The 22,647-nt window shown below is 43.5% G+C and overlaps 3 protein-coding genes across 6 annotated transcripts in view; 2 read left to right on the top strand and 1 right to left on the bottom strand.

The window, feature by feature from the left end:
• The window catches only part of LOC136943072 (zinc finger protein 385A-like), a 25,335-nt gene extending 14,509 nt beyond the window's left edge, over window positions 1-10,826 (top strand). For both annotated transcript variants that reach the window (XM_067236242.1, XM_067236232.1), the window contains 6 exons: window positions 1,193-1,303; window positions 6,716-6,884; window positions 7,632-7,952; window positions 8,334-8,521; window positions 8,631-8,717; window positions 8,920-10,826. In XM_067236242.1, the coding sequence (XP_067092343.1) occupies window positions 1,193-1,303; window positions 6,716-6,884; window positions 7,632-7,952; window positions 8,334-8,521; window positions 8,631-8,717; window positions 8,920-9,168 (1,125 nt within the window). In that variant the 3' untranslated portion in view covers window positions 9,169-10,826. The remainder of the gene's footprint in view (window positions 1-1,192; window positions 1,304-6,715; window positions 6,885-7,631; window positions 7,953-8,333; window positions 8,522-8,630; window positions 8,718-8,919) is intronic.
• Window positions 10,827-10,981: 155 nt separating this feature from the next.
• gpr84 (G protein-coupled receptor 84) lies at window positions 10,982-13,241 on the top strand. Its single transcript, XM_067245383.1, has one exon. The coding sequence runs from the start codon at window positions 11,819-11,821 to the stop codon at window positions 13,061-13,063; it is 1,245 nt and encodes a 414-aa protein (XP_067101484.1). The 5' UTR covers window positions 10,982-11,818; the 3' UTR covers window positions 13,064-13,241.
• Window positions 13,242-13,390: 149 nt separating this feature from the next.
• On the bottom strand, window positions 13,391-22,575 carry stat2 (signal transducer and activator of transcription 2). 3 transcript variants are annotated; one of them, XM_067245359.1, is made up of 24 exons: window positions 22,406-22,575; window positions 22,060-22,191; window positions 21,768-21,912; window positions 21,402-21,497; window positions 21,099-21,191; window positions 20,847-20,925; window positions 20,400-20,467; window positions 20,087-20,238; window positions 19,722-19,880; window positions 19,489-19,578; window positions 19,318-19,377; window positions 19,208-19,228; window positions 18,949-19,042; window positions 18,788-18,835; window positions 18,570-18,653; window positions 17,567-17,665; window positions 17,342-17,477; window positions 17,158-17,210; window positions 16,949-17,043; window positions 16,575-16,714; window positions 15,324-15,512; window positions 15,141-15,195; window positions 14,830-14,900; window positions 13,391-14,235 (listed from the first exon to the last, which is right to left on the bottom strand). In XM_067245359.1, the coding sequence occupies exons 2-24, from the start codon at window positions 22,188-22,190 to the stop codon at window positions 14,114-14,116; spliced, it is 2,280 nt and encodes a 759-aa protein (XP_067101460.1). In that variant the 5' UTR covers window position 22,191; window positions 22,406-22,575; the 3' UTR covers window positions 13,391-14,113. The 3 variants fall into 3 exon arrangements, with proteins under 3 accessions (XP_067101460.1, XP_067101468.1, XP_067101476.1); XM_067245367.1 differs by having other exon boundaries at window positions 22,060-22,575; XM_067245375.1 differs by lacking the exon at window positions 14,830-14,900 and having other exon boundaries at window positions 14,114-14,235.
• Window positions 22,576-22,647: the final 72 nt, after the last annotated feature.

Below are 22,647 nucleotides of genomic sequence, written 5' to 3'. Positions count from 1 at the left end.
CCCACATACTGTGCATATACTCACGCAGAAATACACACACACATGCACACACATACACACACAAACACACAAACAGGTTTGTTTTACTATCCTAGTGAGAACCAGCAATTCACTTCCAATCAAAATGGTATCATCCCTAACCCTTAACCCCTAACCCGTTCCCAAAACCCTGACCTTAACCCTCATTTACTTTAACCTTAACCCTAAAACCCCTTAAACTCCCTTAAAATAGCACTTGATGTTTTGAGTCCAAAGAAAATGTCCCCACTTCTGGTCCTCACAAGGGCAGTTAAACAAGACCACATACACACACACACAAAATGTCAAAACTTTGGAAAACTACAAAGAAACGTTCCCATGGTGGTGAAGGAACCTTTGTCTTGTCATGACTCATGAAACAGTGAGGGGAGAGGAGACAAGCTCAGAAAGAACTAAGGAGGAGATAGGCCCAAGGAGCTCAAATCTAAGTTAAAGATGAGAGTATAAAAATAAAAACATCAAACCAAATGGTTTCCAGCTGCCTTCTGTGTAATTAGAACTTGTGTCTGGTGTGTGGGGAAGGAGAGTGAAAACAGTCTTACAGTCTATTGTGAGGTATCTAGTCTGAGCTGATGATGAGAGGCTGGGTAAAACCTCAGCATCTGTGTGCTGCTGGCCTGAGACAGGGCGTGGGTGTGGAGCCAGACACACTGGTCAGAACGGGTGCCATTTTGGTCAGGGGACGACATCTTTTAGCAGTGCTGCAGATGAATGAATGTTCACAGGACTACTACTTGTATCTCTGTGTGAAGCTTGTAGCCCAAATGCAGTGTTTGTTTATATGGATGTGTAGAGTCTGTAATGTCCTGAAATAATACGTTTGAACAGCACCCATGGCACACACAGCACTGCCAGCTTGAGGCAAAAAACACACACTCTATTGTCTTTATCAATCAGTGTTCTATCTCTCTATACGTTTCTCTCTACTTCTCTCTTTCAGTCTCTGATCAGTTATTGCAGTGACGTAACTTTTATATCACCATGGCCTTTCTCAGATGTTGCCCAGAACAGCCTACTGATCCTCCATCCTCCCCTTCCCTCCCCTTTCCCTTTACCCTTATCCTATATCTCTTATTCCTTATCCCTCATCCCCTCTCTCCTCTCTTTTCCTTTCCTTTCCTCTCCTCTCCTTTTTTGTATTTCCTTTTTTCAGATGGACCCGGTTCAAAAGGCTGTGATGAGCCATACCTTTGGCCCGCCTTTGATCAAGACCAAGCGGCCAATCATCTCCTGCAACGTCTGCCAAATACGCTTCAACTCAGAGGTACTGACACAACTCTCACATCTTATCCAACCCACATTCAGCTCAGGACCAGCTGTAGCAGTGCAGGGTTGTACCTCAGGAGGCCTCCAAGTCCTACTGGCTACAGGTCAGGTCATTGATCTGACTGAGTAGAGAGAGTACACACCTGGACTCCAAATATTGTATCAGCCATGAGATCCAGCAGACTCTGTGGTGTGTAATGTCTGGGGACTATGCTTGTGAGCTTTGAGTACATCAGATCCTGACCCAAATGAGAGTAAATGTTGGTGATTGACTGCACTGCTGGAGCAGGTGACAACTGTGTGTGCGGTTTCTCAACTCCACTTTTAGCACTAGGATTGAGAGGGGGGGGGGGCAGAAGAGGTGGAGAGGAAAGGGCCAAAGGGGGGGCAGAAGAGAGGTGGGCAGGAGAGGAGAGAAGGGGGCAGGAGCAAGGCGGGCAGGAGAGAGGAGGAGAGAGTGGTGCAGGAGAAAGGAGGTAGGGGCATGTGATCTGGTGTGTGGGGGAAAGAGAGACCCTGTGCTAAGCTTACATCATTCCTGAGCTTGACACCATTTTGTTGACATTTCCCAGAAAGGAGTTGAGAATGTGCGACTCTGTACTGGTCCGGTAGGGGGGGCAGAGTGAGTGACAGGTTTGGGGGCAGGGAGGCAGGGAGGCTGGGAGGCTGGGAGGATGGGAGGCTGGGAGGCTGGTGGTGTGCATGTCTGTGGTGTTGGTATTGAAGTTGGGGCTCACTGTAAGGGTGTTAATGGTGTTTGTAGAGGGACTAGTGATAGAAGTCTGTGGGTTAAGAGGGAGGATAAGTAGTATGCAAGAGCACTGGAACTAGAGCTCATCTAATCTAGTAATTGGAAAGAACTGAGCACTGATCCGGCACATTTTGAGCATTACAGTCTGGATAGAGGGCACAGTCCCAGAAGAGAGGAATGGAGATTGCAACTAGAGACTGAAGTGATTAAGTTAGGGGGGTCCAAGTGTCCCCATAAAAGAAGCAGTGGTGTTTACTGATGCCTTTACAGTTGAAAAAACTAATAAATCATCATACAATAATACACGCAAAACCATGCTCATTGGCTGCACACACACAGAAACACACATATACTGTACTTTTTACATATGCACACATGTTCCCTTGAGCTATGGATCCACACCAATCCTTTGCCTCTGTATGTAAACAACCTTAGGAAACATACAGTCATGAACACAGACAGTGGCCCTTTCGCGACGTGACATTTCATCCAAATAAAGATGCTGTAGCACCGATCGTACAGTATGTATATTCAGATCTACAACTGCTGTAATTAGTAATGTTGCTTTTAGGACAACATATTTTGTTGTCCTAAAAGCTTTTTTTTTTATTGTGACACAGACTTGGTTCACTTTATACTAAGCACTTCATACAAACAGTGTGACTGTATTAAATTCAGCATTCTAGAGGAACACATGCATGATGGCCTACAACCCTTTATGCTATTTATACTGGCTGGATAAAGGCTGGGCAGGGTGGTCACAGTGTGCTGGTAACAGTAGAGCATGTACAGAATGTCTAGTTAAATGCATTCTCTTCCAGACTGCTGTGTGTGTGCATGTCAGAAAGTGCATGTCGGAAAGTCAGATGGCTGAGTGGTTAGGGAATCGGGCTAGTAATCGGAAGGTTGCAAGTTCGATTCCCGGCCGTGCCAAATGACGTTGTGTCCTTGGGCAAGGCACTTCCCCCTACTTGGCTCGGGGGGAATGTCCCTGTACTTACTGTAAGTTGCTCTGGATAAGAGCGTCTGCTAAATGCCTAAATGTGTGTGTGAGTGGGTTAAAGTGTGTACACAGATGTCTTTGAAAAAAGACGGGTGGATGTTGACACATGGAAGACTTTGTCAAGGCCCAGAAACTCAGAACGTTTTAGATTTGGGATTTTCCAACAACCCCTGGCCCCTACACAAATGTTTATCAATAAGATGTTACATTCCGATGCTGGGCCAGACCTATCTTCAGTGGCAGGTTTACTTCAACCCAAACAAGGGGTGGTATAATAGAAACTCATAGACCAAGTTATAATACTGTAAGAGCGCAAATGTTACTGGAACAACTCTTCACAGAAGGCTCTAGGTGTTGAGTATCTTGTAATGGTGTTCAACACTAAAAACAGCTAACGCACTGACGATGCTTGTGGGAAGCTATAGTGACATCCAGGGTAACTTTCGAACAGTAGCGGTGTGAGTGACGGGTATATCCTTCAATGTAAGTTTCTTTGGACAGTGGAACCCCAGCGTTTATGGCCAATGCTGTCATGTCTAAGCCAAACACAAGTTTGACACACAAGCTTGCCTAAAAATATTGACGCATGCCAATGAATAAATCACAAAATAGTTTTGCTCCAAATGCAATAGGGGTAATGATGGGCGGTTTGCAGGCCCAGCAACAGGGAAGGGCCTGAGCCTCTAGGACAGCTGTGCCCCTTGACGGCTCTCCTTCCCACCCCTTCTAACCCCACTCCTGCAGACCTTCATGTTCTCACATGGTCTACACAGGAATGTTTGGTGTCAGAGTTACATGTCAACCGCACATACGCTGTGTGTATGTTTGTGTGTGTTTATGTATGAGCGTGTGTTGTCTGTTGTGAGCTAGTTGTGCCAGTTCCAGGGCCACCTGTTTGGTCTCCCTCCTGTCTCCATCTTCATCAGTCAGTGTGCGTGATCATTCTGATCTGCATCTGCTACATCATAGATATACAACCAGTAGCCTGAGAGCAGATTTCCTGTGTGTGTGTGTTCATTCTACCAAACAAAAACAATAATGAACGCACCAAATGTACCCATTTTTGTGGCTACAAATAGTCTCCGCTATGGATGACTGTGGTCAAACTCAGTGGTCAAACACAGTGTTGCAAAATCCAAAGCGATTCACTTGACCAATCACTCCCTGCCACCAGATAGCACTGTAGTATCCACATGTCGCAATTATCAAATTGCAATTCATCCCAGCGGGCCACAGAGGACAGATTAGGCAGCCAATGTTCAGCCCTGCTCTGCTGCAAGACTGACGTCACACCCTGCTGCATGAGCCATCGTCACCACTGCAGTACCACAATGCTGGACATCTTCCCTCTCCTTCTCGCGCCCTCCTTTTTACTGTTGCTCTCACTAAAGTATATCTTATGCTCTACCTTTTACTTAATTTGTCATTTTTCTCTCTCTCTCTTTCTCACCTCTCTGACTGTATGTCCCTCTTAACACCCCTCTATTTCCCCCTCTGTACTACCTTTCTCTTTCTCCCTCTCTTGCCCGTGGGCAGTACAGTAGATTGGGCTGCTGGACCAGTTTTCTCTGGTTTCTGTGCCTTTGTCGCTTTATAGATAAAACATCAAAGCACATCACGCTCAGAGAGAAAAGGATTTCAGGGACATTCGCTTGTTCTCATTTTCTCACTCTTTTAAATCTCTTCCGTTTTCCCTCGTTCATCTTAATCCCTTTCCCCACAGCTTCTCTTCATACTATTTCTCAGGCCATCTCCAAATATAATTTTAACTTCATCTCCTTTTTTAATTTCAGTGACCCCAATATCTATCTCTCTCTTTTTACTCTGTCCTGATAGATCTGTCTTTTTTTACTCTCTCTTTCTCTCTCTCTCTTGAAATCTGTCTCTCTGCCTTTTCTCTCTCACCCTCCTTCTTCTTCTATCCAGTCATTTTTCCTGGACTGTTGATACTCTTTTAACTTGTAATTGATAGTTGACCTTCATTGATCCCCACAGACCCATCTGGGAAGGGCAGGAGGAGACAGGAAATAACAAGCTGAGCAGAGGAGAATCAAAGAGAGGGAAAGACAAAGAGGAGAGAAAGAGACTGGATCAACAAACAAGGAGTATGATAAAGAAAGAGAAAGAGACAGAAAGAGAGATAGAAAAAAGATGCAAATGGGGAGACACGGGGTGAGATTATAGGAGGATGTACTGTAGAAGCTGGCAGCAGTATGGTAGAGCCCATATTGTAGCATATTGACTGGAGTCGTCTCAGCCCCCTTCTCCTTAATGTCTAATCTGAGGACCAGGGGAACAGCGGTCTAAGATCCAGGCAGAGCTTGGGTTACAGCAGCAGGGCTATATCTGCTTTTCTGTCATCGCCAATCAGAACTAGGGCTATATGTAGCTCTGTCATCGACAATTATTGCCTGGGGCTTAGAGAGGCATCTCTAAAATGTCCCAGTGGCCCCTTCGCCTCGTTGATGCACACCACCCACCCACCACTAGCCTTCTAGCCTGTCCTTCAGTCTTGTTTAGAAGCTGTCTCTTCTCTCTTCCTTCTTCACCAGCAGTGGGAGTCAGCTGTCACTGGGGTCCTACACTGAGGGGCCTGTTGAAGATAATCTCACCACTCTATATTTTCACTCATCCTAATCCAGTAATTACTACTCATCCTGTAAAGCAACACCAGAATACTCTGGAATGAACTCCTTCACAACATTGACAGAGGTTAAATCTTACAGATTCAGGACTACACTTATATAAATGTGTCCTTAAATGTGTTATCACAACACATGATAATGGTGAAATGTCAAATCATGTCAAAATCAAAGACAAAACGTACATTTTGTTTAATGTTTGTTTTATTTGCATGTTAATGTTCGTGAATTACATTGACTATAAACAATGTGTTTCTGGGTTTGACTAAGAAAGCCCTGATCTCTAATGACTGTGACAGCCAGAAAACAGAGTTCTGAGTGCTAAATTAATCAGATGATGAATGTATAATTAATAATGTGAACTCAGAGTGTTCCAGCTCTGGAGACAGGCAGGTGGGGAGAGCATGACCAGAGCGGAGAGGGAGAAGGGATAGAGCAAAGATATGGCAGCGATAGATCATGATTAGACTGCAGTTTGCGCTTGACCAGTAAAATGCCACAGCAGGACCAAGTGGGGTCAGAGAGTGGGTTAAGAGTAGGGTTAACATGGGGAATGGAAGGGCTAGAGCAGGGGTAGAATGAGGCCAGCCTTGGACTCAAGTGTCAGCTTAAAGCCCTCTACTGAGAGACAGGCCCTCAGCACTGCAGGTAAAGTTGACCACTCTGACCCCACTGGCTCTGTGACTGACATATGCCTTACCACACAGGAAAGAGGGACTTAGAATATACTGTAGCAAGCAGGCATGGTGTGAGGGTATAAGGTATGCCTGTCAGCAGGGGCCTCTGGCCTCCGTACTAAGCCTGTAACTGGGGTGAGGGAGTCTCATGTTTGTAGATATTAGATTAGTGTGTTACATCGTTGAAGTTTCCATGTATTAAGCTGGGGAAAACATGAGCCAGGGCTGATATATGAGCATGTTCTAAAGTGTATGAGATGAACTGCAATATGCTGTGAATACACTGTGGATTATGAAGTAACGTAACTCTCTCCTCCCTTTTGCGGTATTCCTTTAGAGCCAGGCAGAGGCCCACTATAAGGGTAATCGCCATGCCCGAAGAGTGAAGGGCATTGAGACTTCCAAAACTCGTCCCCAGGAAGGGGACAAGCAGCCCCCTCCCCCCACTGCCTCTCCCCCCAGACCGTCACCCTCCAGCCCAGAGCCTGACCCTAGCAGCAAGCAGGGTAAGGCTCACCTGTGCATATGTATGTATTTATCCCACACTCGTGAACACACATTCTGCCATGAAATCCGCTGACACCCATTTCACACGTGTGTGTGTGTACAGCTGTAGTGTCAGAGGTCAAAAGGGGACAGACAGGAGCGTTAGTCGATGTGTGCCTGGAGACGCCTCTGTCAGCACGGATGAGGATAAGCTTCCTGCTGGAGGCCCCAGTCATCAGGACTGGCCTCTCTAGAGAGGGGAGACAGGGAGGAGTGGAAGAGGGAGCTGGGGGGAGAAGAAGAAGCTGAGACATAACAGCTCCACCTGACCCACCACAGACAGGACAGGACATGACACAGATACATATTACATAGATAATGTATTACATACATATTTAGGACATGCCTGGTGAAAAACTAAAATAGACAAAAAAACATTTCTTCAGAAAAGAAATCCTCACCTGTACGGCACATTGTTTGCTACATATCTGCAGATGTTCTACATATGTTCATTCTGAATTTCCCTTCTGGGATGAATAACGTTTTATCAGGACTAATCTAACATCTAAACGGAGCTCTCTAGATGGATGAGCCTGAGGAACTTAGCTCTGAGCCCACACACCAGGGCAGCACTGCTATACAGCCATCATTAGAATCAGCAGGGTCACAGTCATCGTTGTCAGTTTATTGTGCTCAATGCAATCCACTTGTAGTAATGCTAGAAAAGTAAATAATATGTTCCTTTTACCTCTCCACTGTGATCGCAGATGATGTCCTGTCCCGCCCCAATTCAAACGGGTCGCCCATGACTCCAAGCCCGCTCCCCACCTCCCAGGCCCCAGCCACCCCTGCAGAGACACCCGTCAGATCCCCCCTGCTGCAGGGTAGTACCCCGATGTCCTGCACCCCATCTCCAGGTGCCAGTGCCCTCTCTATGGACCCAGCTGGGACAGGCAGCCTGGACACGCCCTCTCCAGCCCCCAGCCCCTCAGGGGAGTCTGAAGAGGACAAAGCCAAGAAGCTGCTCTACTGCTCCCTGTGTAAAGTAGCAGTCAACTCCCTGTCTCAGTTGGAGGCACACAACAAAGGTAAAAATGGCCTCAGGCCATGGATGCAGGAGTAGAATTTCAGAATGTCAAAATAGTGATGTTTATTTAGGTTGTGTCTGAATCAAATACGCATGGACACATGATGAGAAAAGTTGAAAGACAATGAAAAGTGCTTTGATATTGCTGCACATGAGATGCTGCTCTCTAGTGGCAGATAAATGTAACTATGCCTCATGGTCATTTGTATGTGTGTTTACTGCTCACACTGTTTTACATCCTTTTGCTATACGGTCAAATATTGTAAAACATACATAAACACTACACTATACAGGACCGCATATAAACAGTATGAACACTGCAAATTTGCATTGATCAAATGTGCCGACAATATGTATTAATCTGTCTCTTTGGGGGTCCCAGGAACCAAACACAAAACCATCCTGGAGGCCAGGAGTGGGCTGGGTCCCATCAAGGCGTATCCCCGACTAGGTCTCAAACTCAGCCCAGAGCAGGGAGGGGGTCTCCCCACAGACCCCAACACTCAGGAACGTACCTTCCACTGTGAGATCTGCAACGTGAGGGTCAACTCTGAGCTCCAGCTCAAGCAGGTGAGCAGCTACAGCTTGTCTTGTGTAGAATATGATGGCCACAGCATGTGGACACGAAGCAGTTGAAATGAAGGCCAGTGTGAATCTAAACATCCATCTGTCCCCTAAGCATATCTCCAGTCGACGGCATCGGGATGGAGTGGCAGGAAAGCCCAATCCTCTCCTCAGTCGGCACAAGAAGCGTACAGACTTTGTGGTACAAACTCACCTCTTTGTGATTCATATAGCTCCACCATCATAGTTTTCTGTTTGCACTGTTCATCATTACAGATGAGGATAATAAGGCTCTAGTATAATGTATCAAAAGACAGCACAAGTCTAACCTTTATACTTTGTCTTCTATTACTCTCGCTCTCTCTCGCTCTCTCTCACTCTCTCATTCCCTTCTCCTTCATTAGTCTTCCTTAGCTTTTTCAAAGGACCTTCCAAAAACTCTGGGTGCAGGACTGTTGCCTAACCCTCTGGCTGTTGCCGCAGCAATGGCAGCTGTGGCCTCCTCCAATCAGCTGGCTTTGCGTGCCCCCGTTCCTGCCCCTCATCATCACCCCCATCACCACCTCCTACAGGGAACACACCTGAGCCTGCTAAGGCCCGCCCCCGGGCCCATGCGCACCACCCACGGGCCAATCCTCTTCACCCCTTACTGACGGTAGAGGGACCGGGACCAGTCAGGAAGAAGCACACTGTGAAGTAAACAGGGAAACACATTGATAATCAAAACATTTACTGCAAACAAAAATAATTTATGGGGTAAAATACCCCTTCCTCTTTCTCAATTCTGGATCATCCTTTCACCATTTAACACTTTGGAAACATTGTTTGACACAAAATCCTGGATTTTCTGCCGCTGAAGAAGAAGGAGATTGCGTTAATGGTGGACTTTCTGTGATCCTCTTTCCATCTGGGGTGGACTCAGACCATGTGTGTACTGTAGCAACCACATTGATCAGATGTCGAACTAAAGCATTTTACCATGGCTGAGACAGCAAATTCTCCTATGATGTAATTCCTGTTCATGTCTTAAGTCATGGTAGAGGGCTCAGACAAAAACCAGCATTCAATCCACCGTAACAAACACATACAGTAGTTGGGATTGTAAAAGTAGCTCAGTTAGTTGAACTTTCGTACCACATGGCAAAGTTAAATCCCATTAGAGCTTAACCCTATGTGCGTGGCAAAATCCAATATTTACACTGTTGTTGCAGGTCCTAGATTAGCTGTATGTTCTACAGATTCAGGCACAAGGTACTCTGTGCTTTTTGTTCCCAGGTCCTTAGTATCTGTAGTACTGTGGATGATAGATGTTAGTCTATATTCCCCTCTATGAAGGAAAAGAGGGACAAACATTTTTATTTAAGGAGCAAAAATAGTCTCAAAACTGCTACTGAGGGTGAATCAGAAAGGTCTGATGTCATTGGCTGAGGTGTCCCTGTGTGGAGGAGTCTCTTGGTTTCTTTCAGCATTCCTCAAGTATCATGCTATCTAGCTAGTATGAATAGCTACTGATTATATGCTTTGTGTAATTTTGATGTTCACGAGACAGACAAAGCACACAGAAGTACAACAAGGCTTCAACTGAAAAATGTACTTGAGATCTTCCTAAATATTGATGGTCAACCTTTTTTCTTTCAGTTTTTCTCATCTCTGAGGCATCATACCAAACAACTTTTCAAGTTTCACTGTACAATCCAAACCAGAGGGATTCCTTCGTCTTAAAATATTATTTGTACACTGTGAAATATTATATGGTTTTGAGTGGGTGACTTAAAGGCAGCAGTTGTTGAGTTGAATTAACAAATATACATTTTTACTAAATGACCTCATGAGCCTGTGGATGTCGGGGTCAAGGTTCAAATTGTGAGCTCTTGGGGATCCCCAAGGTGGTTGTTGGGGTGGTGGATAACACAAATTGCACAGGGTTTCCCATACCTAATGGGTGGTCCAGGACCTCCCTACCAGCTCAGTTTGAAACTGTGCTGGCAACGAAAAACTCTATGATAGGGGAAGTTGCATAGATGTGTATAGAAGAATAATGCAGGGGTTATGATAGCGAGAATGACCAGATATCTGAAGCTGTCTTTCTGTCATGAAAGTCATATGCAATATTATGATGATCGTATATAACTGGTTCTGTTGACTTCGCCTGAGCTCTGGATGAAACCTGCTATCATTAAACTGTTATGTCGTGTATAAAAAGGGTATTGTGGGGGATTTTAGCAATACTCATAGCACTCTTGCTATCTAGTCCTTGCAATAAAGAGCTCAATTATATGTCTATAAATGTATTAAATGTTATTTAGAAGAACTGTGTTGAATCATTATTGTAAATATAGATTGTTATAGCAATGGGAGAAAAGGCAAGAATCTCTGGAGCATTCTTACTGTAGAGTAAATAAACAGAAAATAAAATATTATTTAATTTTCTATTTTTTTTAATGACTAATCTGATGTAATGGGGTGAGGACATTTTGGCAAATCTGACTCTCATTTTCTTGCGTCAGAGCAATTCCTGTTGCTAAAGTCGTTCCATTGGCATGCAACATTTGAGCAATGCATAAAACCCCACTCCTTTTGCGCAACACAAAGAAGAGTGGGGAAGCCCTTATCAGGTCAGCATAAAAGGAACCAGCAGATACATATTATACTGTACAAAAGGAAGTGCAGACAGAGCAAACAAGCTCAGATCAAAGAACATTCAGTTCAACTTATACAAGGCAAGAACACAGAGGGTCTTTATTGCCAATCAAGACACAACACAGCCCAAGACTCTTAAGCCTGAAGCGATAGGAAGCTGCAGCTTACTAGCAACTTCATCAAATGAGATATACATCCACAATCAGGTACACATTTACTATTCTGGATTCTCTGTTTAGAGACAGTTTTTACTATGCTATATATTTGTATGGTTGTGACCCAAAGGGTTAGTACTGTACACTGTGGTTTACAACTGTTGTATTGATAGAGTTCTTGTTTTGTTTTAAAATAAATCTTTATTGGACAGTGACTTTATGAAGGGAGAGTGTTATAGCAGCCTGTTAAGAGTAGGCTTACTGCAATATGTGCCACTTGTGGGACTGCCCCATAGGATATGACTTGTCCTGTAGACCAAGAACTTCCCTTTTTTAGTCACGAACAGTGAGGTGCCAATTTTAGACGTTTCTTGTTTTGGTCATAAGTGTTAAGTGAAAAGGGGAACAAATACTTAACTGAGTGCATATATGTGCTTCCTTTTTAAGACTACTGATGATGACTTGCTCTGTTCTTTTGTAGTTGGATGTCCAGACCGTCACGCAGAAGATGCTAAACATTACAAATGACTCCTTCTCCTGTTATGATCCCTCAGTGGAGGGCTACCGCTACTTTGGCGTGCTGTGGGGGTCCTTTGTGTCAGTTGTCGGCACAGTGGGCAACATACTGACTATCCTGGTCTTCGCCACAGACTCGCGACTAAGGACTCGCTTTAATGTGTTGATCGTCAACCTGGCAGTGGCTGACATCCTGTACTGCACCGTGCTACAGCCTGTCTCCATCGACTCCTACCTGCACCTCCACTGGAGGGGCGGCCCTTTGTGGTGCAGGATCTTTGGCCTCCTCCTCTTCCTCTCCAACTCCGTCTCCATCCTCACTCTGTGTCTGATAGCAGTGAGCCGCTACCTGCTGGTTGCTAGAAGGCCCGTGTTTGAACGTGTGTTCTCTAGACGAGGCCTTGCCCTCCTTCTTCCCTCCACCTGGGCCCTGGGTTTGGCCAGCTTTGGCCCACTCTGGTCCGTCTATGTGTTCGTCCCACAGGTGTGCACCTGCAGTTTTCACCGCACCAGAGGGCGCCCTTACTCCACCATACTGCTCTTCTTCTACTTCTTCATCGGCCTGGGCTGTGTAGGCTTCTTCTACCTGCTCATCTACCGGCGAGTCCGGGTGGCAGCTAAAGCACTGGTCAAGTACAGGTTCAGCCGACGCTCATCCAGGAAGAAGCCTCCCCTCACAGAGGCACAGGGGACAGAAGGGGACAGCGGTGTAGGGAGTGGGGAGGCCACACATAGCTGTGAGATCAGCAGCCAGGGGGAACTAGCCCATAACATGAGTGGAGACAGACAAGAGGAGCATACTGGCATATCCTCCTCTCACACAACTACCCAGGGCTCTGCTTGTGCATCACATTCAGCTGACCCTACAGGGGGAGAGGAGCCCACCCCTGCCCTCACCCCTGCACCACCCCCACCCATCATGGCTACACCAACTCCCTCTGCTGTCCAGCCCTCCTCCTCTTCAGAAGAGGATGGAGAGTTCAAACGTGTGACCCGGATGTGTTTCACTGTGTTTCTGTGTTTTGTTTTCTGTTTTGTCCCTTTTCTGCTCCTGAACATCGCAGACAAGCAGGATCGAGCCCCCCAGGCCCTCCACATGTTCTGTGCCAACCTGACCTGGCTGAACAGTTGCATCAACCCCATTCTCTACGCTGCCATGAACCGTCAGTTTGGCCAGGCCTACAAAGCTCTGCTTACCAGGGCTACCAGCCCTCTGAGAAGTCTCTGGACACACTAGCTACATCCTGGGTACCCTGTTCCTGCTAATCTAATGCAGCTCCCCACCAGAAGTTAGTCAAATTAACCTCATCTTCTCAGCTCTGAAACAAATTAATTTGTTGTTACATATCCTTATCCCAATTACGTCAGGCAGTCACATGTATTATAAATAATGTGTTGTGCAGTGATATGCTTGAAGGCTGCATTAAATCTGAACTTTGTACCACTCCTTAAGTGGTGGCACACTGAGTCATAAAGACATGAAGGAAGCTGTCACCCCCACACACTTTTCTGATATTAATGTCTGATATTATGTCTGTTTCATGACTTGTACTATCTAAGAATAATATTAAACATTTTATTTTTAATACATCAAATCTCATAATCTTCAATATCAAGGCTCCAAATCAGCTAATGTGTGAAGTCCACATTGATGACTCAACAGAGAGTATTATTACCATAGTTCCTGCACATGGGATAATATGTTTTACACAATAATGGTATAATTTCCTCACAGAGGAACTTTTGAATCTGTTACGGTTACAATGCGCAAGTTTAGACATGCTTTGAATGAATAAGATAGCAGTAGCAAACAACATAAAAGACGGTACTTGGGAAAAAAAGTGTCCCTAAGGCTTTCATCAGCCACTAGTGCAAAGAAACAAAGAAGTGCCACATTGACTTTTATCTGCAATCTTGGGTGGTTCTGATGAGAGGAGCCATGTTCCTGTGTGTCACTGGACCACCATGTGTTCCATTTCAGATGCCTCGAAGAATCAAATATTCTCATTAAGACTATGGTATTGTCTTGTTTATAGTTTATAGTCTAACTACCAGGCTGAAGAGGAGTAGCATACAGTGTGTTCTCTAGATCAAATGTACAGTTGAACGTATGCTCAGAACGTATGCTCAGATATAATTTGTTTTCTGGGGACAACAAATTATGAATAAGTATAAATAACGTTAAGTAGTTGGGTTAAACATGGTCAGTTGTCAGGGCTGTGGTCTATAGGGTTTGGGTACAAAGTGAAACCAGGCAGTGCTAAATCCAGAAACATCTGCAAATTGGTCAGGTAGTAAGAAACAAAGTTGGGTCAACGAAGATCTCGTTGAATTCCAAATCCACATTTTCCTCCATCAGTGTGGAATTACATTCAATCCAGGAGCATAAGAGGGGGTCCAAAGCGGGGACTGAGGAACAAAAGAAGATTAGAAATCTTTATTATCTATGTTTTCTAATAGATTTATAATTTTTTCTCATGTAAGAAAAAACTTAAAGATGCATGTTACCAGCATGCGAACAATTGAGTTGAATCTACATAGATGGTGAAAATGAACAGCTGTGATTAACCAAAGCCAAGTCTGCTACAACACATAGCAAGACATCTCACAGTCATGCATGAGGCACAAAAGAAAAGAGTAAGTTAGGGTTAGGGCTAACCCTAACCTTAATGATAACAAAACTGATCAGTTGATTACTTATTTTGGCTATTTACTAAGTTAGTTGCACTCAGTATCCTTAGTGACAGTGTTTTGGCCACAAATAGGGTTGTCATCATAAAGCAGTGCTTTGGTTAGTAATAATCACCAAGTTTCATGTAAAAAATACAACTCTGACAGACTTGACAATACAGTAGATATGACTGGCATGAAGATCCAGACCACTAACTACACAATGTAAAAAAGAGATAAACCAGAAAGCCCAAACAGATTAAATTGGCAAGCACTGGTTTGATTGGGTTTCAGATTGTGAGGTCCAGCACGGCGAGGCGAGCCATGACTCACCGGACACTGGTTCAAAGCCTTCACCATTTGCCATGTCTGAACTGGCCGGCGACATAGGGCCCAGTGTATTCCTACAATGACCAATGATGAACAGCCATTACAAACTGACTGATGACAGAGCAAAACGAGTAGAACACATCTATTTCCTTGGAGACAATGTATTCCGATTTGAAGCAAACTATTAGAACCTGTTATGGCAATGTCAAAAGTAAGACTGGGGGTGTAAGAATTATTACAGTTGAAATTCCATAGATCTTTCAGTGACTCTAATGCTGAAGTTGAACAAATAAACAGAAAAAAACTATACTCACTCCCTTGAGACGAAAACCAGTCTGGTTTTGATGTAAGCTAAATATGGACTGTCAGCTGAAAGATGAATAGTTTTAAGATTAATTTGGGTTATATTCATCACTTATCTTTGTTTATCAGTTTTATTACAAAACAACCTCAATATCTAACCCTTGCAGTACCACCATTTATCCCAAAATCCTCACCTCCACTCTTCACTGTGTAATATTTCTCAAATGCCTTGTCTTTGGGGGTGTTTGGGTAGAGGTAGAGTAAAGGACTTTCTGGAACATTCTCAGGTATCTGGAGCTGGAAGTTCCTGATGATCTCATGGAAGGGAATCTGGTTGAGGTCAACCTTGGTGAAGGGCTGCACTGAGTGGACAGTTGGCTCCCCTGATAAGAAAGAAGGATCCCAAGAGAATATGAGGAGGAAGTGACAAAACAAAATAAGTCAATATAGTGGAAATTGTGATAAGGACAGTGGTAAAAGTGGTTAGTTTCTGGAAAAAATGCATACATCTGGTGCACTTTGAGATAAAAACTGATCAGCATTTGTTTAATTATCGACAATCACCTCATGTAGGCATACCCATTCAGGATCAACTTCAAAAGTAATATAAGTATTGAAAATTTTATAAAAATTATTGTAGTAGAACACACATTTTATTTTGAGCTTTAGGTTCAAGGACATAACTGAACATGGATCAAGGTCAACAAGGTGAACGGGATTTGACACCTCAAGTTTCTACGGTGGTATTAACCTTTGGTATTTTTCTGTCATCACTAACAGGTAAATAACGTTTCAACCAAAGACACCTGAATTGAACATTTATTCTTGACCAATATAGGCTAGTGGGATAAATTGTGAAAACATGAAAAGCAGGGACATTTAACCTGCACTTGTGCATCATGTATTTACAGAAATAAAGTTGTACACTGTCAAAAGATTTGTAATTTGGAGCAAAGCTGAGTGGATTATTTGGATCATTCAACAGATTTCAATTCTGTTATCAGCATCATGAGTATGTAGGCTATAGCTTTCATGTTTTTATTATGTTTATTCCTTTGGCTAGAGCTGACATGCTGAGCAAAAGGACTTGTAGATCTATCCGATATTAGCACATTTGCTGACCTTTTGGGCTTGATTTGCTGCTGCGCTGTCATTGTGACAGCTGACTAGATTGCAGACTAATTCATCTTTTCTAAATGCTTACAGGACGGATACCATATATTTAGCTAATAACAAAGTGTAATTGTAAATGTAACATTGTGCTCTTAACAAGATGATCCTTTGCATAAAAAAGATGAATACAAAAATATCTGTACAGGCTTACTTTCACCAGTGGATAAGGACCACCTTTTTAGTTAAACATACAATGTTTTATTACAACTATACAAGAATACAATACAATATATATTTACTGACCATTGATATATAATATTGTACATGCTCACCAGTAGGGGAGTAGTCCACCCAGGAGAATGTGATGCCTCCATCTTTGATGCTCTCACTGAAGCGCAGGAGGAATGTGCCTCTCTGTTTTTTCTTCAGCAGGGACTTCTCTTTGCCTTTACTCACAAAACCCATAATGGAGCTGCACAGGACACATCAACAAAGATGTATTTTTCTTGTAAGTCTTTTGGATAAAAGTATCTATTCAATCAATACATCATTTTCTTAACTGTGACATTAAATATTGGTCTCAGGCTCAAGTAAAAACGGTCAAATGTATACTTCTATGCGTGTGTATTGGTGAGTCTAAATATTAGCCCACTGTACTCTTCCTAAGGATTGCAGACAGTAAAAAGTAGAAAGTTAACAAATGTACCCGTCTTTCCAAATGTTCTCCAGGTGGTTCTTCACCATTCCCAGGATCCCATCAAACCACACCCAGAATGTGAAGCTTGTGTCAGGAACATTCTCCTGCAACAAAGGAAGTTAGCATTAAAAACTGACTGGATTGTTCATAAGGCATTAAAGTTTGTACGTGAGAGTGTAAGAGTTTGTACATGTATTGTACAGAAGCTAAATTCTCACCTTGCTAAACTTGGCCCACGAGATTTTGCATGCTTCATAACTTTCCTGTTTTCCTAATGTAACAAAAAATATTAAACAACAATAATTCAACAACTGTACTCTGTAAATATACTGTAAAAACACTTCCACATAGTGATGACAGCATTATTGTGCTAGGTAATATTGTTGAGGGCGGTGTATGTACCAAAAAGTTTTTGTGCAAGCATGTCCAGCTGAGAAGAGTTTAGGCCTCGCTTGGTAGCAGATAGGAACTGCCAGCTCAACATTTCGCCAAACTTAGACCAAGGGGCAACAGGACAACTTGCAAAAAACAGGACGTTCTAAAATCAAGAAGACATAATACAATTACCATCTTGGTTTCAGACAGGGTTTGAGGACATCTCATTCTGACCTACAGATGATGTCTCACCTTTAAGCTTTCACTCAACATATTGAACCAGAGGACAGAGGCCCAGGCGCTCTGCTGCTGGCTGGAGTTGGAGATGATGACCACAGGGAGAGACCAGGTCTATGGGAGGCAACAAGACAACAGACACTGGTTTAAGCCCAATTCAGCTTGTGTTTAAAATATATGGTGTAATGTAAACCCTTGCTCAAATGGATGATTATTTTAAAACTAGTGCTGTCAAACAATAAAAACATTTAATCGCATTAATGTCATAGTTAACTCACGATTAATCTCACATTTTTATCTATTCTAAATGTCCCTTGATTTCTTTGTGTCCCATTCTTTTTTCTAATTTCAAAGCTCTTATCAACATGGAAAAGTGGATCGGATTGCTTAGTGCAAATGGTTTTTTTTTTAATTGAAAACAACATTGTAATCGCCTGGCTTTGACGAGGGGGCGGAGAATTCGCATCAGCTGTGTGCTTGGCCATCAAGTGGTATTTCAGACTGGACGTGCTGCGATGATAGCTCAGTTCACAACGACAAAACACACCGATCACTTTGGTCTTTTCAATGGAACCATTTGGCAACTTTTTAAAAGTAAACTTTCCATTCAGAATCTTATTGGCATCCATTTCGGTGTCTTGCGCTCGCCATCCACTCAAAATGTAACATTAGCCTACTACCAGAGAATGTCCTTAAACAGGCTCAGCTACTACTCTTTAGCCGGCTCGCAAGCCCAAACAAGTGTGTGCGGCGTGCCTGTTGTTTTGTTTCCGGTCTAGCTAGATCCGGTGTGGTGTTGTAGTTTTTCTAACGTCAGTAGTGGTTGCAAAAGCATGTGAAAAAAATACAAAGTTTGCTAAGCCAAAAAGAACGTTAATCTTGCGTTAACGCCGTTAATAACGCGTTCAACTGACAGCACTATTAAAAACATTTACTTGTAATGTAATTTCTCTAACACAACTGTAGGCCAGATGCACTACCAGCCAATGACAGAGCAGGTAATGAGAATATGACCCACCTCCAGAGACACTGAGAAGTCGGCCAGGTCAAACACAGTGTCAAAGTAGATCATATGCATCTCCTCTGTAACACTGAGAGACAACTGGGAAATAAGAGGAAAAGAGACTATAAAGACATACACACACATCTCTATACATGGCAAATAATATGAAAACTAAAACTATGTGTTTTTGGTTTCTGAGTTTTGACAACTAAGATTAAGTAATTGAAACTCACATCAGTAATACCCTTGCCTCCTCCTACTGACTTCTGCTCCTTAAGAGTCTGCATACACACAAACTCAGTTCAAACAATGGATCAAACAACTTCTGGGCAAGCATAACTAACTGCAAACTTCTCTGGTCACCGTTTAGTTTGCCTGTTTGTATGTCACATACCAGATGTCTGAAGTCTGCCACCATGCCCCCATTCATGCTTTCAGCCATGTTCAAGGCTTTACTGCAGGTCCCCAGAACATTAAATCGTCTGTAGCTGCAGGCACAACACATAGAAGCAGAATGTGACCATTTTTGCATTTACTACAAAAAAAAGGCTTTTTGTACAGGCACTTCCTTATTATGACATTCACAGTTTGCTCTGTGACAACACACATTAGCCTCTCACACCATTCTTATGATTGTGTAAACAACTACTTACCCTTTAACCTGAGGGGCCTCCCTAATCGGAGAAAAGGGGATATACACAGTTCAGTATGATGACCACTAGAGGGAAACATAATCAATTCAACAGTAAAGATTCAAACATACTTGTCCATGGACACTGTCACCTTCATGGCATGGTTCATCTCAGGAAACTTGACTAGAATTCTGCAAAATATAGTTTATTATAAAGTACACCAGGTATTAACTCATAAGATACATATAGTGCACCTAAGGTAGGGTCCATAGCTGTAAAGCAACTTAAACTGAGGTACTGACCTGGTCTTGACAGAGAACTGGACATTAGTGCGCAGAACCAAGGGGCCTTTACCCTGCGGCATTGACGGCTGAGTCTCCACCACAAAGGAACTTAAAAAAAATACACAGTGCAATCCATCTATACAATATACTACATACACACCACACTTTAAGGTTTGTATGTACAGTATGTAGTGGTAGTGCGTGTTTAGTATGTATGTATGTGTGAGCATGTCTATGTGTGAAGTTAATACCTTTTGATGAGAGATGTGAGCAGGTCATCCACCCTAGTCTGCAACAAAGGTTTCTGAGCAATCAAAGGGTCGTTCTGGTAAGTCATCTTCCCCATCAACTCATCCAGCTTCTTGAGGAACTTTCGCACTTGGAATAGACAGGTCGTCTCTGCCGTGAACCTACACAGGTTAGAGGTCGAATACAGTAAGTCACAGTGAGGTCACAGAACACAGCTGTCAGTAGGTGAGGAGTTTCCATGGATGTTGAAAATTTACAATTCCAGAACATGGTGTTCTACTAATAGCATACCCACTTCCTCAGTCCCTATTACAACACTAGATGTGTGTTTGTGTGTGTGTAGGCCGTCTGTCTGGGATGTGTGTACCATTTTTCCAGCTGCTCTAGGCTGGTGTCGTCTGGGGCTCCTATGCAGGCCCTCTGCTGCCTTAACTGCCACCCCTGCAGCTCATCATTCACCAGGACATCCAGAAGATCCTTAGCAACGTCCAACAGCTCCCCCAGGCCTGCCAACATGCTCTGAGGGAGGGAAGAAAGAAGGCAGACATGTAGGAGGAGGGACAATAGGATACAGGACAGAGAGAAGAGGGTCAGGTTGACATTATACATGTATCTCAATAGAATTTCAATGACGTAGCATGGGACGGAAACATATAGATGGAATATGAGTCCTCTTCTACCTTTCTTGAGAAATCCAGCCTGTTAAGAAGATTCTGCAGCATCTTCTTATCCGCCTCAGCTGTGCTAACTGCATGCAAACACACATTCGGTCTTTATTACCCATCCTGAGACTGACACACCTACAACTGGAGCCCAAAACACCAGGCCACTTTGAGGGTCAAACACATTTGGGATGAATTCTAGAGCCATCTGCTGCCAGGTCTACAACACCCAACATCAGTGCCCAACATCCATAATGCTCTTGTGGCTGAATGGGCACAAATCCCCCCAGACACCCTCCAGAATCCAGCTGACAGCGCTCCCAGAAGAGTGACAGCTGTTATAGCTGCAAAGGGGCCAACTCAATATTAAAACCCATGGTTTTGGAATGGGATGTCCAACAAGCTCATATACGTAGGTGTCAGGTGTCCACGTATTTTTCACCATCGATGTGTGTGGGAGCTCACCTTCCATTGCGTGAGTCTTGAATTTGAAATCAAATTCATCTTGCTGCTCTTCCAGACATTTCACTGTGTGGTCCATGCACTGTATTTTAAGAAATTGAAAAATAAATATAATTAAATCGCTTATAAAGGATTGTAAATGTTTGGATAAACACCACTACAGGAAATGGAATTCTAAAGTAACAGCTTATATGTTTTATTGTTGTATTCAAAAGTATCAAGATAAACACTGGTTTTACTGTGAAGGCAACTCACCTCTACTTTATTTCTGAGTATGTCCACCTTCCGCTGCATGTTCCTTTGGCTGTCAATCTCCATAGGGTTCTGGTGGACCTGGATCAGGCTGACCTGTGAAGAAGAGGATGATGATGAAGAGGAAGGTGGTGAGGAGAGAACATAGATGTGATGTTGACATTTATAATAACTATTTTTCTGTTGTTAGAATGTTGCCATTTCCAAGAAGGCTTAACAAAACATACCGGGGAAGAAGGGGAAGGTAGTCATGTTTTAATGCTATGAACAACCTGTTGATTCATGGCAGGCGAGTATGTATCTAACCTGCTCTGCCAGCTCAGCATTATCCAGAATCTCTTTCTCCTTGGCCAGGAACCAGAGGATGACATTGGCCAGATTGCATGGCTGTTCCTGATATCGCTGTGGACGAGAAGTGGACCAGGTGACATAAGCAATAATGTATATTTTATATTTTTTCTGTTTTAGTTTTGTTCCATCTAAACCAATGACAACTGCTTCTCCAGCTGCTCTGAATAACACGATTATACAACTCTCATCATTCTCTACAGACATTGGTTCTTAAAAGGGAATTAGCAATACTTTTATGAGCTGAGAGCAGTTCTGCCACGCCTACTGCTCTTCAAGACTTCCCAGGTGCACCTGGGCTTGGGGTGGAGCTGGCAGACAGACCTGGAAGTGGTGTTTATGGCGTCTGATGTTATGCTGCTGTAGGAAGTCGTCTTCCTGGACAAAGCGACTGTGCTGAATATCCAGTTCTTCCATCAGTACCTGGAACAACACCATGGCTCTGTCATAATCTTGTGACGCAGTCTCCCTATGAGAAAGAAATACAAAGTTAACATTCTGTAAAATAATGAACTTCAATAGCCATTAGCGTCTTTAGCATGATTAGCCATTACAGCAGTTGTGTGCAGAAAAGAAAATGTGCATGCGAGTCTGAAGGCATAAAATGCTGCCTCACCAATCTTGCGTCTCTATCCAGGAAGCCAGGTAATGTCGTAGGTCCATGGGAAGGTTGTCTCCATCATACAGGTCATCTACTTGCTTACGGTAGACAGAGTCCAGCTTATTGAGCCTCGCCCACAGTGCCATTCTGGTCCGACGAGAGAGAGAAACGGAGAGATCTCGCTTTACAAATAAGAGTATTCATCCAATGTCGCCAATAGCAAGGGAGGCTCATAAAATCAACCGAGAGACAATTGAGATACTGTCATTTCCCAGCCAGGTCTACGTTAGGTAACACTTCTTGCATTCAATTTAGCGTTCAATGTAGGCTATAGCCAAAATTATCTCAAACGTCCACTCACCAGCTGTTGTTATTTTAATGTTTTTATAGTATCTTGCTCGTCAACAGTTTTAATGTTAATTCCCGACAATATACGGGACGTTCAATAATATTTTATAATGCAGCTGTCGACAAAACAAATTTGAGGCCGACTTCCGAAGAAAGTCCGTTTCACGCGAATGTTGTGTTCACCCTCCGAATGTAACAGCGCTCTATCTACGTTCCATTGGCTAATACAGTATTCCCTCCTCTCTGACATTGAAC

The sequence above is a fragment of the Osmerus mordax genome, chromosome 1 (assembly GCF_038355195.1).
Source record: "Osmerus mordax isolate fOsmMor3 chromosome 1, fOsmMor3.pri, whole genome shotgun sequence".
Lineage (NCBI taxonomy): Eukaryota > Metazoa > Chordata > Actinopteri > Osmeriformes > Osmeridae > Osmerus > Osmerus mordax.
The sequence above is the reverse complement of the archived record's forward strand: the minus strand, read 5'-3'. Positions and strand labels throughout refer to the sequence as shown.

What these genes read in the sequence shown, in the direction of transcription:
- stat2 (XM_067245367.1), bottom strand. Translation starts at nt 22,190, where the DNA reads ATGGCACTGTGGGCGAGGCTCAATAAGCTGGACTCTGTCTACCGTAAG. An exon ending in GAGGCAAGGGTATTACTGAT is followed by an intron (nt 18,654 to 18,787) that starts GTGAGTTTCAAT and finishes CTTATTTCCCAG; the next exon opens with TTGTCTCTCAGTGTTACAGA. An exon ending in TTACACAGTGAAGAGTGGAG is followed by an intron (nt 15,196 to 15,323) that starts GTGAGGATTTTG and finishes TTCATCTTTCAG; the next exon opens with CTGACAGTCCATATTTAGCT.
- gpr84 (XM_067245383.1), top strand. Translation starts at nt 11,819, where the DNA reads ATGCTAAACATTACAAATGACTCCTTCTCCTGTTATGATCCCTCAGTG.